At 36.0% G+C, this 18,646-nt stretch overlaps 1 protein-coding gene across 1 annotated transcript; it reads left to right on the top strand.

Annotated features, from left to right (window-relative positions):
• The first annotated feature begins 3,310 nt into the window (after positions 1-3,310).
• On the top strand, positions 3,311-11,323 carry LOC117394238 (peptidase inhibitor 15-like). The gene is made up of 6 exons (XM_033992330.3): positions 3,311-3,481; positions 3,814-4,146; positions 5,935-6,053; positions 6,270-6,402; positions 6,492-6,607; positions 6,902-11,323. The coding sequence occupies exons 2-6, from the start codon at positions 3,868-3,870 to the stop codon at positions 7,035-7,037; spliced, it is 783 nt and encodes a 260-aa protein (XP_033848221.3). The 5' UTR covers positions 3,311-3,481; positions 3,814-3,867; the 3' UTR covers positions 7,038-11,323.
• Positions 11,324-18,646: the final 7,323 nt, after the last annotated feature.

Genomic DNA, 18,646 nt, shown 5'->3' with positions numbered 1-18,646 from the left:
ACAGCTAAAAGCACCCAAGAATGGATAAGAACAAAACATTGGAGTATTCTGAAGTGGCCTTCTATGAGTCCTGATCGGAATCCTATCGAACATCTATGGAAAGAGCTGAAACTTGCAGTCTGGAGAAGGCACCCATCAAACCTGAGACAGCTGGAGCAGTTTGCTCAGGAAGAGTGGGCCAAACTACCTGTTAACAGGTGCAGAAGTCTCATTGAGAGCTACAGAAAACGTTTGATTGCAGTGATTGCCTCTAAAGGTTGTGCAACAAAATATTAGGTTAGCGGTCCCATCATTTTTGTCCATGCCATTTTCATTTGTTTTCTTATTTACAATATTATGTTGAATTAAAAATCAAAAGCAAAGTCTGATTTCTATTAAATATGGAATAAACAATGGTGGATGCCAATTACTTTTGTCAGTTTCAAGTTATTTCAGAGAAAATTGTGCATTCTTCGTTTTTTTGTGGAGGGGTACCAACAAATTTGAGCACGTCTGTATATCTTGATCCATATTTTCTTCATCTTTATCAAACGTAATGTATGTATCAAAGATTAAATAAATGAGTCATATTTTATGCCAGTGTATTGATAAGAGTCCTATTTTAATTGGTTCAGTGGGAGATACTTAGATCCTACACCATTATTAGTCCCCTTTACTAACTTAAAAAAGCACTGAAAACTAGCTTTAAAACTTTATTCAATAGACAATCAGAATACATAAAACACAGAATAAAATGTAATGTCAAGTACAACAGCTGTACATTGGTTCCCATTCACTAAATATTACATTTTAAATGGAAAAAAATTCTACATTGTAAACTAAGCTAATAATTTGAAAATGATAAGGTATTACAACAAAATAACATTCACATACTTGAAATAGCAGTAGAAAGATACAATTGAAATGTCTTAATCAAATACAATGCACTCTGTTTCTAAGAATCACATCCGTCTCGGATGATTTGATTCTTATAAGCGACTGATTCTTAAAAGCGGACCGATATGATTACAATTAACAGGGCGCGAAATAAACGACGGCAGTGGCGGCAATCGCCGAAGTGCCCAAGCTGCTTACCGCAATGCCTCCCAAATTTAAAAAAACTTACAGCAAAAGTTGCCTGTAAGCCCGCCCATCATTGCTGCCATTGTCCCTCGGCACCAGCAGATCAAACTTGCCCCGTGTCAGCTGGCCCATTCTGTCCCAATTTAATTTAATTCTGTCTAATCATATCCTGCAAGAAAATGAGTCATTGTTGCCATTCTGTTTACTGTTCCCCTCCCGGCACTAAGCCACGAGAAAGACGTACTGTATCATTGGTTAATGACGGGCAAACAGAGGGAGGGACACTTATGTTAGACTGAGCTCAATATGACTGTGCTCCCAGGATATTTCAGTCACCCGTATTCACTGGCAGTGTCACTGTGATTTTTGGTCTGTGAACCCTGTGGCATATGTCTACCATACTGAGGTCACGTGACTTTTTAAGTTACGTTCCATAGAGACACGCCTGTATTATTTCATTTTCTCACTTGTGATCCATTAATGGTGTTGTCCATTAAAACTGTGAACTGTAAACATTGTTTTAACCTCTGGTCAATGATGCAGATGCAGAAACACTTTGACAGAATGTCCTCATATCTTGTTAATACACTGTTGTATTCTATGATCCAGTTAAATTCCTTTGCAGGTGGTGCAGGAGAAAATAACCATTTCAAAACCGCGCTGATTTAACATTGACATATCAATGATGTACATCTTTTTAACGCATCCATTTAACTTTATGTTTAAAAACCATTCCAGTAGATACGAGATACGAGATTCCCCTAAGACTGGACCCTCAAGGATGCTTTGTCTGATGTCTAGCATCAGTGTATTGAAGTGAATGATTTCCACAACCTGTCTTATATTTTGTAGTCCCCATTTTAGTAATGGGCTTGGGTTTACCTAAATAAACTTCAAATATACTAAGATACAAATAAAGTGTGCTAACATTGTTATGCTATCTTGATTTTTTTTTTCTGTTACAAGATAATTAACCTTAGACCCCTGTAAAAGTAAAGTTAACTGGGATAAGACACTGAATTCACCTACAACACAATTCAGCACAATGGCTCCCATAACCAGCTGCTGGAGAAAGAGGACACATTTACAGTATCTAGGGATGCACCTTGAAAGCAGCCCCTTCCAAGCACAGTATACCACTAGTAAGATACACATAAAAAACAAGACATTTAGGTTATCACTGACAAACGCCAAGTTTGCAATTGAAAAAAAAAACGCTGCAGTTATTTACCAACTCTGAGGGCATCAGACTACCCAGAAGATCGATTTTGCAAGTCAAAGACTCGTCATTTCCAGACACACTCAGAACATCACTGATTTTCTAAAAGATTTGTTCCTGCGTCATGTTGCTTTAATTTGTTATCCTGCTGCCAAAGAAAATGAAGACCTGCTGAAGTGGTTCTTTACTTGGCACAACATTCAATCTAGCGGGAAATTTTTTTTGGATCCATATCCTGAACAAGTGTAATCTTTACAGCATAATGGGACAAGTAAAAAGAAATAGAAAAAGTGCCTTACCCCAATTTTGTTTTATTTTTATGAAGTGTGTTTTGATGACCGCGCTTAAATGGTGTAATTCATCTTTTAATTTATTACTTGTAACAATATACAACTTCAAAAACGAAGTGTTATTTGAATCCTGTCATTAATCTCACGAACTAACGTCATTCGGCTTACCCAAAAGTGCTGTCCTAAACTGTTTGATAAATAGATACGATATGAGCAAGAACTACTATCTGAACTACGCAAGGCAATAACAGGGTAATTTAACACTGCATGCCAACCGTCCACTTTATTTGTTTTTGCACCTCTTTTGTTCACTTTTCAGTCATCACAGACTTCTAGGAACATTAACGACAACGGCAAGACTGAATGTGTAACATATTATTGACAAACAGTAGGCTGTTAATAAGTATAATGCATCATTAGTTTACGCTATATATGATCTAATATTAAATGTATTCAATAATAGGTTTGTTATATTTAGGGTACTGAAAAAAAATATGGAAAATAAATATCCAGAATAAGATACTACTTATAAGGTACTACATATACGGGTCAGTTGCCTAATACTCTTGAGCCATGAAGGTCCAAACTGCCCCTTTACCTTTGCCAGCTGTACAAACTAAATGCAGATGTGTGTGTTTTCTGGGAGGGCGGGCCGGTCGCTAATGTTGACAAAAGCATTACGTTTCCAACGATGTTTTGTTGCAGGTGACATGGAGGTTTGCATGGGCATCATCAAAGAAACAGCGCTTCCTGCACCGTACCAGTTACAATATATAAACTCAGCAGCAACTGCAGCACTCTCAGATCGGCTTTATATAGCAGGGTTCTCTACAAGCTGCATGCCACAGTTATATCCGGGCTCTGCTAAAACTGGAGGATTTTGTACACATTCTTCCAGGACAGACAGAAGGTAAGCTTTACTTTCATAGTTATTGTCATACTTGCTTGGAATTGTAGAGAACAATTATGTGGTTTAAAATGACAGTATAGAATAAGATTTGACTTTAACGTGTACGTTTAAAGAAACATGTACGATATGGCACACTCAGTATTTTCTAATTCATAACGGTTTTATTTTTTAATATTGTCTGTATCATAATACACTGAATTTCTTTCCTTTCTGGTAGTCTTAATCGAATCATAAATAATAATAATAATAATAATAATAATAATAATAATAATAATAATAAATTTATGATAATGTGTAAACACATGTTATGTTGTGTTTTTTTTCACTTTCAGGACGTCTTTTGGGTTGCAATACATGCTTCTGAAATTTTACGAGGAGGCTAAAAAATGATGGGACTCATGAGGCTGTCTGTATTAAAAGCTCTTGTTATGTGCATCGCCTGTGGAGCAAGTACATGGGTAGGGACCAATTCCACTGAAACTTTGTCAGCACCAAGCAATGTCACTGACATCGGCTCAGCTTTGAAGCATCATTTGGACTCTGCGAATATCCCCAAAACTAGACGGAGGCGATACATTTCCCAGGACGACATGATTGCTATTCTCGATTACCACAATAAAGTACGAGGCAAAGTCTTCCCACCAGCTTCAAACATGGAATACATGGTGAGTTTTTATGTTATAACCTTCAAAAGGTATTTTCCATTGTGGTATCCTTGGAATGTTGATAGGGGGCACTAAATCAAATATGAGGTTTTTATTTTGTTAAGGTAATTTCCTTTTTCAAAATGCAAATGATTGTATGGACTACTTTGATAAGAACTTAAAGTTGCATTTCATTTTTTTTAACTATGCATTTGAATTAATTAATGAATAGATGCAGACATTTTTTTTAGAAATTGGAGTATAAAATTTAATGCAAGTACAGTAAGTAGTTTTAGAGAGGACTTACTTGAGCGAAGACTTCAAAAAAGGGGCTAGAAAAAGCTTCTGGTTTCAACAGCTGGTCTGCAGCTTGAGGCATTGCAGACCACCAAGATGGTGCAGAAAAGACTTATCCATTTAGACATTAGCCAAAAAGATCTGTAGATAGTAGTCACAAGGGAATTTGTTACATCCTGTGATTAACTGGAACTGACATTTATTTTCTAGTAAATGTGCAAATGAGCAGTGAAAAAACTTCCACTAGGAAGATGGTTTAACAGTATGGGGTAGGCATCAATAAAATATACAATGGTGACACAATTTTAAGAAAAGTATTTGCCAAGGTGAAAAAAGAGCAATACAATCCATTATGTATTCTCAAATTGCTCTGTTATTATTATTATTATTATTATTATTATTATTATTTATTTCTTAGCAGACGCCCTTATCCAGGGCGACTTACAATTTTAACAAGATATCACATTATACATTATTTCACATTATTCAGATATCACATTATTTTTACATACAATTACCCATTTATACAGTTTTTTTTTTTTTTTTACTGGAGCAATCTAGGTAAAGTACCTTGCTCAAGGGTACAACAGCAGTGTCCCCCACTGGGGATTAAACCCACAACTCTCCAGTCAAGAGTCCAGAGCCCTAACCACTACTCCACACTGCTGCCCTACACAGTTGAGGGATTTTTTGCATGACATGTCAAAAACAAAAAGACCCTGACTTTCCTGAAAGATTTGCACTTTTGGGGGTCCTTTCAGCTCTTCCATACTCCAAATGAATTGAATTATACCCAGAGCAGCTCGGGACCTGGCATATAACCATGGGGGGATAAGTGCATGAAGAAAGATATGCGCTGATGAGATTATTATCTTTTGGTTAGTTATGCCATGTGCCAAAAATACAATAGCTGCCAGTTTCAAACACATACATCCTAAATGAAAGGGGTTCCTTTTATATATATATATATATATATATATATATATATATATATATATATATATATATATATATATATATATATATATTAAACTTCTTTCTCATGACCAGCTCCATGTTGAGCCTTTTTAATATGGAAATAATATGAAGATCTCCCATTTTGCTATATTTTTATTAGTCAGCATATTAAACAACTCAAGATACTGGATTACATGGTTGCATTGTGTACTTTGCAAACATACTCCGTTTCCCTGAGCCCAGAAATTGGCAAATATATGACCAGGACAAATCAGGACAAGTTCATTTTATCTTTAGAGAATACATTACTTCTTTATGGTAGCATGCAAAAATGAAACAGCTAATGTGTGATCACTGAACAAACTGAAAGACCTATTAAAGTATATAATGAGATTGTGCAATACAAACAGTGTAGATGGTTAACATGTGACCTGACATGTGCAGATCATTACCAGAATGAACTATTGCTATGAATCAACCAGTAACTGCTATTCTAGATGTGCAAATCATGGTCTATAAAACTGTTGTAAATCATGTATATAATGCAATTTACAGGTGTGGGATGAGAATCTTGCAAAGTCAGCTGAAGCCTGGGCAGCCACGTGCATTTGGGATCATGGACCTCAATATCTCTTGAGATTCTTGGGCCAGAACTTATCTGTGAGAACCGGACGGTATGTACTAAAAACCTGTTTGTCTGAGTTGACTTAGGATCACAGACCCTACATTAAGTGTACTTGGGCCAAGTTGAATTTAGCTGACTTCCAAGATTGAGATTGAAGTACTCTTGGCCTGAGATGAAAGATATGTAGAACCAAACTTTAATGAATACATTAAATCAACGTCGCAGGGGATGCATGTTACTGACATACTTGTTTTACTGTTTGCAGCTACCGATCCATTCTTCAGCTTGTGAAGCCGTGGTATGATGAAGTCAATGACTATGTTTTTCCGTACCCTCGTGACTGTAATCCCAGGTGCCCTCTAAAATGCTATGGACCGATGTGTACACATTATACCCAGGTAGGTAACTATGTAAACTCTGTAACCTTAAATGGGACACTTAAGTCAATTTAAAATTGAGTTGGACACAAGCCCACTTCATTTTTCAGATGGTTTGGGCCACTTCAAATCGAATTGGCTGTGCAGTCAACACTTGTCATAATATGAATGTGTGGGGATCAGTATGGAGAAGAGCTACATACTTGGTATGCAATTATTCACCAAAGTAAGTAAATAATTTTTATATACGTACATCACAGATTACATTTTTTTTTATTTGTGTATGATCTGCCTGTTCTACAACGTCCCAGTGATCAAACAAATGACAAAGCAGAAAGCACAATTACTGTTATCAGCTGCTAGAGGGAGCTCATTATCACATGCTCTGTGCTGGAAAATACTCTGTATTGTCACACTTTGAGCTAGAGAGTGTTCTTCCAATTATGCTGACTATGCACATTCCAGTGCAGTTGTACCTGGTGCCTATGTTACTAATATGTATATATATTTTTTATTTTAGAGGGAATTGGATTGGAGATGCTCCCTACAAAGTAGGAGTTCCTTGCTCAGCATGTCCACCAAGTTATGGAGGCTCATGCAGCAACAACATGTGCTTTCCAGGCGTCACCTCAAACTACCTGTATTGGTTTAAATAAGGTGTCCCAAATTCAGCTCTCTGACAATAAAAGGCTTATCGTGAAGATTTGCACAAAAAGTATTTTGTATATAAATTTCCATTTATACTGTGTTCATCATACATTAACTATTTTTTCTATTGAACATGCATAACCAGATCTTGAACCAACATAAGAGATTGGTCAATATGAGGTCCTGAATCTCAGTTTAATGACCTTCAGTGTTATCTTTCAAACTATGTTTAATCACTGTTCCAAATCAATCCGCCGGAAAAGCCATACAGTAAATATAGTATTCATTTACCTATTTTCTGCTCAATGAAAGGAAAACTCAGTCGTAGTACACACCCTCTGAATGCTGTCTTTTAATGTAGACTAAAGTATGCTTCCTTGCTGTCCTATGCGTTCAATCTATCCATTTAAATTTACTATAGCAAATAAGAGGTAAAAAACAAAAAAATGAGAATAGAGTTTGCTGGCAGTCGTAATATAGAGTAACCACAACAACAATAGCAACTAGTTCTCTGGTTTGAATGACAAATTGTGGAACTCAAACAACAAACAGTAACTTTATTCAGCATGTCATAACAACAACACAGACACGGTGCTCTGTTCTCTAACAAAGCCGGAAAGAGGCTTTGAATAAACTTCATGAACACACAGTTACTGAACAAACTGCATAATCAGCATTAGCACATGTAGGCTACTAGACATTTTAAATTACTAAATGTTGTTTTTTTATTTTTTATTTTTTATTTCACTAATACAGTTTAGGGCCTAAAGGTAAATACTGAATCTTACACAAATGCACAAACCTGCTCTCAAATCCTAATTAAAAAATACAAAGTTATCGGTACTTTTATTCTTTTGCATGTTTTACAAACAGTTCACAAACCATCTTCATTTTTGTGTACGATGTACCTGAACTAAAAACACCTCCATGTAAGTAGAAGATTTTTTTTTTTTAGTAATGAGGTATTGTTTAGGCTATTGGAAATATCCACGACGCAACACCGTCCATCTCTAAGATACTGAAACCTGAAGGTCACAGATGGAATTCTGAGCAAACCGCATTGCTCATGGAATATTGAGGAAAACATTTGTGTTCATTAGCACCAAAAACTTTCGTCGGGGCAAAGTATTGATTGGTTGGTTTTGGTGGATAAAAAAATTAATTTGGACAAATTGTGTCTTTGTTTAGTATTTGCTGTCCAATAGATGAATTGCGCTTTCAATTCAGCAAGTTAAAATTAAAAAGGCGGTACTTGTGCGGATTGATATTAAATTTGATTCACAGGTGAAGCGGTGATGTTTCAGCAGGCATCTACTAGGGATGGGCGATTCCAAAAATGTGCAAGTCGATTCCAGAATCGATTCCTGCTCTGGGAATTGATTCTGAGTAATATCATTTCGATTCCGATCCTTCAAAAAATATTATTGAAACTTTAAAAGCAACATAATATATAAACTATATTTAGAATGCCTTTATTTTTGTTGTTATCCAAGATACTGTACTACAGCAGTAGCTTAACATTATGGTAACAGAAATGCAGTAGTCTGCTTTATGTTCATGTAACTCATTTATACTAGAATGGCAGGTTGAATAGGCAAGTTCTTGAGTACAATGCAATTTTATTGATTAGAAAGGCGTAAAAAAAAATGCAGGTATGCCATATGTAGAATACAGCTCTTGCTTGCTGGGTTGGTTACTCAAGCCCCCTGAGTGTCCACACCGGTGAACTCACTCAGCTGTGTGCCGGAACAATAGTGTTTAATTAATGCCAACCAGTATTTAGCCTAATTCACAAAAACGTCTTAATACCCCAGATACAACTTACGAGTACTTATTAACAAAAAGAACATAGGATAAAATAAAATGTAAAATAACAAAAATACAATAACAGTAATAAAATAAAAACTATATTACATTTCAGTTAATTATTATGTGTAAAATGAGTTGGAATCGATCCTGGTGCTGGAGTCGACTGTCTATGTTGCCAAAAATAGAATCAAATCCCATACTTGAGAGAAATGGAATCGGGAAGCTTTTCTTTTGGGTTCAGCTCTCCATCCCTAGCATCTACTGTCTATTAGATGCCTGTTATAGCTGGAAGCTGATTGGCAGATGGTAATGAATCGTTTTCTAATGCTTAATTGCTACCTTGTGAACCATCTTGACCATTTTAAGATTAGCACAACCAGTGCTGGCAACAGCTTGAATTTAACATGATAGGCAGGGTACCACCTGCAGCATACAAAATGGTAAAAGGTGCTTGTGTACTTATATTTGAAATACTGTAACCAGTCTAAAGCTATTTATTCTGTATCCCTTTGTTAAGGGTACCCTGTGGTTTTATTGTAAAATAGGATCATCAAAATAGCACATTTGTTCCTATTAATGCTTTCAGTCCTACCTGGATATGAATTATGAATGGTTCATCTTCACATTTAGGACCATCATATAATAATTTGTTTTGTAAATGTTACTACACACAGTCTCGGACTATGCAGAAATTATAAATAAAATATATATTGGGGCAGTACTGTTATCCTTATGGTGCTTAAATGTATTTTTTTTTTGTTGTAACTGTTATGTTCAATAATATGTACACATTTTTAAATGTCATTTTAAATTATTCTTAAACAGATCGTTAATACGCATTCTGTGTAGACTGTTCTTTTTATAGCTTTGAATCCTATTAGTTGCCAATAAAATGAATCAAAGAGAAGAACTGTTTATCTTTTTTTTGTTGCATATAGTGTATACCGTACTTTCTGGGTATAAAATGTGGGTCCGGTTCTTGTGGAGCTAGTGTTTGTACAGTAGACTCTCACTAATAAAAACTATTTGGGACTCTGTACAGAGTATTGATTGTAATCTGTACCATACAAAACATTCCTTGTCTAGTATTTGTTTTTATGTGACATGACTGATACTTATATTTCATCAATAAACAGTGATAAACAATTTAATTAGAAAAATCCAGATATGTTTTACTTAACATACAATTATGATTTACAAGTTTGGTTTGTAGTGTTAGTTCCAGTGTTTAGGTTAGCAAGAGTGTAATGTATATTACTTTGCTGACACAGGCCACGAGCATTAAAGGAGATATACTGTTTTTGTTACCTCTCTCTTAACTTTTTATCATGTTTTCAATCATTCTGACCGGTTCCAAGTTCTGAGTTTTAATATGAGAAAAATATCTATTACTCAATCCAACTGGTGGTTTTTGTGTATTCTTTGGTTTCCAGGTCAGATGGAGTCAGTAGAGTTGAAATGTTACAATAACATATGATTTCTCCACATCAGAAAGCACTAAAGTAAATACATAAATACATAGCAAAACCACTCAGTGCTATGAGAAAGATGGTAGCCAGTTAGATTGAGCAGTAAAGATAAAACCCACAAACCATCACTATTAGAACTACAAAACTCATAACCATTGTGAATGATTGCACACACCAGCAATTTAAATGGTAGCTATACGTCCTGTACCTAGAAAAGATATGCTCTTTTTCATGTTTATATTTGCACTTCGAGGGATTTTTAAAATATATGTGTTGTATTCATAAAACCTAGCGACTAGCGGTTTGTGTTTGTTAAAGGGTATGTGCTATACATGCATGATGTTTTTATATCATTCAAGGAGGTATAGTAATATACGTTTAATTAAATGTTTTTTTTAATGAAAATGTTATGATATATTGAATTTTGGAGATACAATATATGAGTCACTGTACATGTGAGGCAGATAGCCATGTTCACAGCGTTTTAACGTATGGGTTATTTAAAGAAAATAACTTTTTTTATAAATAAAATTAAGTTTAATGGTTATGACATTTCCCAAACTGTTATTCCAATATTATTCAAATTGCTGCTGTACGATTTGGGAGATCACACGTGCTGTTTTATTTATCAATAAATTCCACAGCATCAATCTTTAATCTCTCACCAATTCACTAAGGCATTTATTAGATCAAGCACCATTTGATCAACATAGCCTTGCAAGACAAAACCAAAACAGTAAGCGTTGTTTTCTTTGTTTACTGTAATTTCTAATCTGTGTTCAAGAGGCACACAATAAAGGATGATTTATGCAAAGTGTTATTGTCATTTATATAAACAAGGATTTACTTAAATGACGTTTATATCCTGCTAAACAGCAGCACATGTCATATATTTGTAAAATAATCTATATTCCTCTGTTAGCACTGTACTGTTTATTAAAAGTTTACACTGCTTGTGGTATACTTGCAAGTATGTATGAAATTAAACTACTATTGTCAAACAAATAAAAAGTGTACATGAAACTTAATTTGCTTGTTTTTATGTTCTCTTGTGTTCTTATTTGGTATATATTATTTTATCTCACAAAGTTGTTCACATAGCTAACTAACCTAAAGTGTTACTGCACAGGCTGCTTTGTTGTACGTATTCCTGCAATATCTTTACATAACTGCGATTGTTTTTATATTTTTATTAACATATCCCTGGTCATAAATCAGTTTTGACTAATTCTTTTATTTTCACATTGGTTATGCTTTAGGTCTTCCCCGTTAAAATATCTTCTGAATTCATAACATCGACTGCAATAATCCAACCTGTTCAAAACTGATTTATGACCAGGGATATGTTAATAAAAATATAAAAACAATTGCAATTGTGTTGAGGATATTGCATCCAACAATACATACAACACAGCACAAAACTAGGGAAAGTACAGCCTGTTCAGTAGCACGTTAATAGGAAACAGTCGATACTGAAGTCCACCATCTATGAACAAGACAGTTACAGGCCCTTCACTACTACACCCTTGCACAAGAGTGCCTCAGAAGGGAAACAAGCTGATAAAATCTGTTCAAATCTGCAAACATCTTTGTTGGGAGGAAGTAGGTAAGCCATCAACAAAGGAAAGGTAACTGAAACTGTCTGTCTGTCCAACATACTCCACCCAGATAAAGGATTTCTGATCCCATTTTATAGTATGTGGCTAGAGCCTAATTAATCAATAATTAACAATTACCTAATTAAGGCTCCAGCCACATTCTCCCATGTATTTCTGGCAGGGAGGAATTTAAGGGGTGTGCACCCGTCACACTACTGTATATAGTTATGTGCCAAGTATAAATAGGATTTTGTAAATATCCCGATTGTGAATATGTTGTTGTTTATTGGTATTTTCTAATTGTGCTACTGAGATAAACCATGTTTACATTAGTAGCAGGGATGTACTTATAAATCAGGATTTAGGATTTCCCTAGATTACGCTTCACTTCATTTGTCATTTGTCAAGTGTACCTTGGAAAAATCTATCAAACAACCTCAGTAATTTCTCTTACTAAAGTGGAAGCTATTAAAACAGTCTTCATAAATAATATTCTGTCTTCATCAATTCCAATGATCGCCTGAACTCGTATGTGTTTTTAAGTACACTATTGGAGCCAACAGAATATTAACAACTAGAAGACCTGTCTGTATTCTTAACTTCTTAAACCAGGACTAGGCAACTCCTGTCCTTGAGAGCCAGTCCATACCATATAGGTGTAATTAATGATTAAGTAGAGATTCTGTTGATTCAATGTAATAATTAAGAACATGGTTAGAACAAAGACAAGCAGGTCTACAGCTATGGCCAAATGTTTTGCATCACCCTATAGAATTAACACATTTTGCTTCATAAAGTCAAATGAAACCTGCTTAATAATGTTATGTTAACATATTGAATTACATACCACTTTGTAGTTTTCCATATACTTAAAATACTTGATATACTGTACTACTATTATGACTTCCGGTAGACTTTTGCAATATCATTTTTGTAGTTTCTTTAAGAACATAAGAGCATAAAAACATTTACAAACGAGAGGAGGCCAAGTTTGCTTGTTAGTAGCTTAATGATCCCAGAATCTCATCAAGCAGCTTCTTGAAGGATCCCAGGGTGTCAGCTTCAACAACATTCCTGGGGAGTTGGTTCCATACCCTCACATTTCTCTGTGTAAAAAAGTGCCTCCTATTTTCTGTTCTGAATGCCCCTTTATCTAATCTCCATTTGTGACCCCTGGTCCTTGTTTATTTTTTCAGGTCAAAAAAGTCCCCTGAGTCAACATTGTCAATACCTTTTAGAATTTTGAATGCTTGAATCAGATCACCGAGTAGTCTTCTTTGTTCAAGACTGAACAGATTCAATTATTTTAGCCTGTCTGCATACGACATGCCTTTTAAACCCGGGATAATTCGGGTTGCTCTTCTTTGCACTCTTTCTAGAGAAGCAATATCCTTTTTGTAACGAGGTGACCAGAACTGAACACAATATTCTAGATGAGGTCTTACTAATGCATTGTAAAGTTTTAACATTACTTCCCTTGATTTAAATTCAACACTTTTCACAATATATCCGAGCATCTTGTTGGCCTTTTTTATAGCTTCCCCACATTGTCTAGATGAAGATATTTCTGAGTCAACATAAACTCCTAGGTCTTTTTCATAGATTCCTTCTTCAATTTCAGTATCTCCCATATGATATTTATAATTGTTGGAGAGTGCAGCCAGCGGCTGGTGTTGATTCGCAGGGAAGCACGCGGAGCACAGAGAAGTTTGGTGTAAAACCAATTATTTTTATTTAAGAACAATGATAAACAAAAAGCTAATTGAACCAAATATCAAACAATTTGAAGAAAGAAAAAGTGGAAACCAAAAATAACTATTTATAGTCACCTAATCACAGGTACTGACTTCAATAACTGAGTCCAACCATAGAGCTGCAAAACTGCCCTCTAATCTACACAAAAGGAAGATCCTGACTGAACTAACTAACAGCCTTTATAACTTTCCAGGCCTACCCCTCCCCCAGAATAAACCATTATGCAGGTGGTTATATACGAACAAAACAGCAAACAGTTATCAATAATAAATAAAGTATTCAAAAAGAAACAAATCAATGAATATATATATATATATATATATATATATATATATATATATATATATATATATATATATATATTGTTGGAGAGTGCAGCCAGCGGCTGGTGTTGATTCGCAGGGAAGCACGCAGAGCACAGAGAAGTTTGGTGTAAAACCAATTATTTTTATTTAAGAACAATAATTAAACAAAAAGCTAATTGAACCAAATATCAAACAACTTGAAGAAAGAAAAAGTGGAAACCAAAAATAACTATTTATAGTCACCTAGTCACAGGTACTGACTTCAATAACTGAGTCCAACCATAGAGCTGCAAAACTGCTCTCTGATCTACACAAAAGGAAGATTCTGACTGAACCAAATGACAGCCTTTATACCTTTCCAGGCCTACCCCTCCCCCAGAATAAACCATTATGCAGGTGGTTATATAAGAACAAAACAGCAAACAGTTATCAATAATAAATAAAGTATTCAAAAAGAAACAAATCAATGAATATGTATATATACTAAACATTAATCTAACACATGCATTAATACTATGCTTTAAAACAAGCAGAGGGAAACTTAATTAAAATCAACTATCCCCCCCTGTCAATATCTTCTACAGGTACAGCCCTGCTACAGGAAGTCAGTACCGAGGGAAATCAATAAAAGCTTCCCTCACCAACATGGCTGGTTCCCCACTTCCTGTCAAGATGGAGGACCATACCACCACACCCAACTCCGGTTGCCTAAACCACTGCATATCAAAACCATGCATATTAAAATAACTGTTGTTCATTTTAGCTTAACAATAGTTGGCATCTCCTATTTTTGTGTTGTCTGCAAATTTAACAAGTTTGCTTACTATACCAGAATCTAAATCATTAATGTAGATTAGGAATAGCAGAGGACCCAGTACTGATCCCTGTGGTACACCACTGGTTACCTCGCTCCATTTTGAGGTTTCTCCTCTAATAAGTACTTTCTGTTTTCTATATGTTAACCACTCCCTAATCCATGTGCATGCATTTCCTTGAATCCCTACTGCGTTCTGTTTGAGAATTAATCTTTTATGCGGGACTTTGTCAAAAGCTTTCTGGAAATCTAAGTAAACCATGTCGTATGCTTTGCAGTTATCCATTGTCGATGTTGCATCCTCAGAAAAATCAAGCAGGTTAGCTAGACATGATCTCCCTTTCCTAAATCCATGCTGACTGTTTCCCAGGATACTGTTACCATATAGGTAATTTTCCATTTTGGATCTTATTATAGTTTCCATAAATTTACATATAATAAAAGTCAGGCTTATTGGTCTGTAGTTACCTGGTTTGGTTTTGTCTCCCTTTTTGTGGATCGGTATTACGTTTGCAATTTTCCAGTCTGTCGGCACAACCCCTGTGTCAAGAGACTGTTGCATGATCTTGGTTAGCGGTTTGTAAATAACTTCTTTCATTTCTTTGAGTACTATTGGGAGGATCTCATCCAGCCCAGGGGATTTGTTTATTTTAAGAGCTCCTAGTCCCTTTAACACTTCTGCCTCTGTTATGCTAAAGTTAAAACTGGATAGGAACAGGTCGACATGTGGGTCATGTTGTCCATATCCTGCTTTATAAAAACCTGTGAAAAGTAATCATTTAATATATTTTCTTTTTTTTTTCTTTTTTTGCCATTTGTATCTTAGACATTTAACCTCCTCTTTGAATGTTCTCTTGCTGTTATAATATTGGAAAAACATTTTGGAATTGGTTTTAGCCCCCTTAGCAATGTTCATTTCTATCTCTTGCTTGGCCTTTCTAACTTCCTTTTTGACTTGTGTTTGCAGTTCCAAGTACTCTTTCTGTGTACTTTGTTTTTGGTCTCTTTTAAATGCTCTGTAAAGTGCCTTTTTTTGTGGAATATTTTTTTTAGTTGATCTATTGAACCATTTTGGCCATTTTGTTTTAGATTTAGATTTGTCTACTTTTGGGATGTAATTTTTTTTGCGCCTCTAATACTACATTTAAAAACAAAACGGCCACCCTTTTTCTGTGGATGTTTTCTCTATTTTACTCCAATCTACTTCTTTTAGTCTCTGTCTCATACCTTCATAGTTTGCTTTTCTAAAATTGTAAACCTCAGCTTTAGTCATTACTTTTTGGGTTTTAAAAATCACTTCAAATGAGACCATGTTGTGGTCTGAGTTTGCCAATGGCTCTCTGACCTCTGTTTTAGTTATTCTGTCTTCGTTATTTGAAAAGACTAAATCAAGGAATGCCTCCCCTCTAGTCAGTGCCTTGACAAATTGCGTTAGGAAACAGTCATTTGTCATTTCCACCATTTCAATTTTGTCTCTTGTGCTCCCCACCAGGTTTTCCCATTTTATATGGGGGAAGTTGAAATCACCCATTAGTATGGCTTCTCCTTTGCTACATGCATTTCTAATGTCATTTTATAACAGATTATTTTGCTCGCCGTCTGAATTTGGCGGAATATAGCATACTCCTATTATTATGCCCTTTGAATTTTTGTCCATTATTCTGACCCATATTGATTCGGCGTTGTTTTCTTCATCCAGATTTAACACCTGGGCTTCAAGACTATTTCTTATGAATAGCGTTACCCCTCCGCCTCTTCTGTCCTGCCTGTCTTTCCTATACAGTGTGTACCCACTAATATTACATTCGTCTCCATCACTCTCAGACAACCAAGTTTCTGTAACACCTATCACATTATAGTTACTTGTTAGTGCAGTAGCTTGATTACATGATGTAAATAAAATATATAAATTATGTTCTCAATCCTAAAATTCTAGGTGATGCAAAATGTTTTGCTGTATCTGTATGTTAATAATCTAAATATCACCCTTTTTAACTGTCTTTATCCTTTTGGTGTTTTAGCCCAGGGGAAAATTACTCACTTACAAACTAACACAATAAAAATACAGTGAAATGAGGTCAGCAAAAAAAATCTGGTTTATGCATTTTAAGGTAAGGGTTGGCTACTTAAATTTGGGAGGACAGAGAACAGATTCCTTTCCAGTGGCTTGAATAACATGTTTTCTTGGCAGCCTTTGCCATTTTCCTGGAATTATGTGTGGTAACTTTGTAGAGGCCAAGGTGATCTTTCAGTATGACAGCAATGGCATAAAGTTTAATCTACAGAGACGTGTGTGTCTGTAGATATATATATACTGCTGTGAAAAAGTATTTGCCCCCTGTCTGATTTTCTGCATTTTTGCATATTTTTGATACCGAATGTTATCAGATCTTCATCCAAAACCGAATATTGGATAAAAGGGACCCCGAGTGAACAAATAACACAAAAATTGGATACATATTTCATTTATTTATTAAAGAAAGTTATGCAACACTCAGTGCCCCCATGTGAAAAAATAATTGCCCCCTGAGACTCAATAACTGGTTACGCCACCTTTAGCAGCAATAATTGCAACCAAACGCTTCCTGTAGTTATTGATTAGTCTCTCACAGCGCTGTGGAGGAATATTGGCCCGCTCCTCCATGCAGAACTGCTTCAACTCAGTGACATTTGTGGGTTTTCGAGCATGAACTGCTCGTTTCAGGTCCTGCCACAACATCTCAATGGGGTTTATATCTGGATTTTGACTAGGCCATTCACAAACTTTAAATTTCTTGTTCAACCATTCTGATGTAGACTTGCCTGTGTGTTTCGGATCATTGTCTTGCTGCATGACCCCGCTGCGCTTCAGCTTCAGCTCACGGACGGATGGCCTGACATTCTCCTGTAGAATTCTCTGATACAGAGCAGAATTCATGGTTCTTTCAATGATGGCAAGGCGTCCAGGTCCTGATGCAGCAAAGCATCCCCAAACCATGACACTACCACCACCATGCATGACCGTTGGTATGAGGTTCTTACTGTGGAATGCAGTGTTTGGTTTTCGCCTGACATAACAGCCCCCATGTCGGCCAAAAAGTTCCACTTTTGACTCATCTGTCCATAGAACATTGTTCCAGAACTCTTGAGGATCATCCAGGTGTTTTTTGCCAAACTTGAGACGAGCATTCATGTTCTTCTTAGTGAGCAATGGTTTCCGCCTTTACTACTCTGCCATGAATCCCATTTTTGTCCGGTGTCTTTCTGATGGTGGAGTCATGAACACTGACCTTAGCCGAGGCGAGAGAGGCCTGCAGATCCTTGTATGTTGTTCTAGGGTTCTTTGTGACTTCCTAGACGACTTTATGCCTTGCTCTTGGAGAGATTTTGGCAGGACGGCCACTCCTAGGAAGATTCACTACTGTCCCAAACTTTCTCCATTTGGACAATATGGCTCTGTGGTTCGGTGGAGCCCCAGAGCCTTAGAAATGGCTTTGTAACCCTTTCCAGACTGATGGGCATCATCAACTTTTTGCCAGAGGTCTTCAGGAATTTCTTTTGTTCGTGGCATGATGTGCCTCTAGAACCTGTGTGCTGACAACTTCACTCTGATGGTAAGGGCCAAAGTTAGTCAGATTTATATTGGGTAGGGCTGGCCCAAATCAGGCCTGGTTATTAACCAAAGTACTCAAACAGCTGACCCTAATTATCCCTTTAATTGGGTTGAGTTAACTAGGGGAGGCAATAACTTTTTCACACCTGAAGATTGCATGTTTGATTACCTTGCACACCAAACAAATGAAAGAAGCACCAAACCTTGGTGTAATTTTTTCTCACAGGCTCCCTGTATATATTATAAATATTTTTCACGGCACTGTATATATATAT

Source organism: Acipenser ruthenus, chromosome 3, assembly GCF_902713425.1.
Source record: "Acipenser ruthenus chromosome 3, fAciRut3.2 maternal haplotype, whole genome shotgun sequence".
NCBI lineage: Eukaryota > Metazoa > Chordata > Actinopteri > Acipenseriformes > Acipenseridae > Acipenser > Acipenser ruthenus.
This window is presented reverse-complemented; position numbering and strand designations above follow the sequence as displayed.

Coding starts and splice junctions, on each gene's coding strand:
- LOC117394238 (XM_033992330.3), top strand. CDS start 3,868: ATGATGGGACTCATGAGGCTGTCTGTATTAAAAGCTCTTGTTATGTGC. Junction 4,147..5,934: donor CTTCAAACATGGAATACATG/GTGAGTTTTTAT, acceptor TGCAATTTACAG/GTGTGGGATGAGAATCTTGC. Junction 6,403..6,491: donor TGTGTACACATTATACCCAG/GTAGGTAACTAT, acceptor TTCATTTTTCAG/ATGGTTTGGGCCACTTCAAA.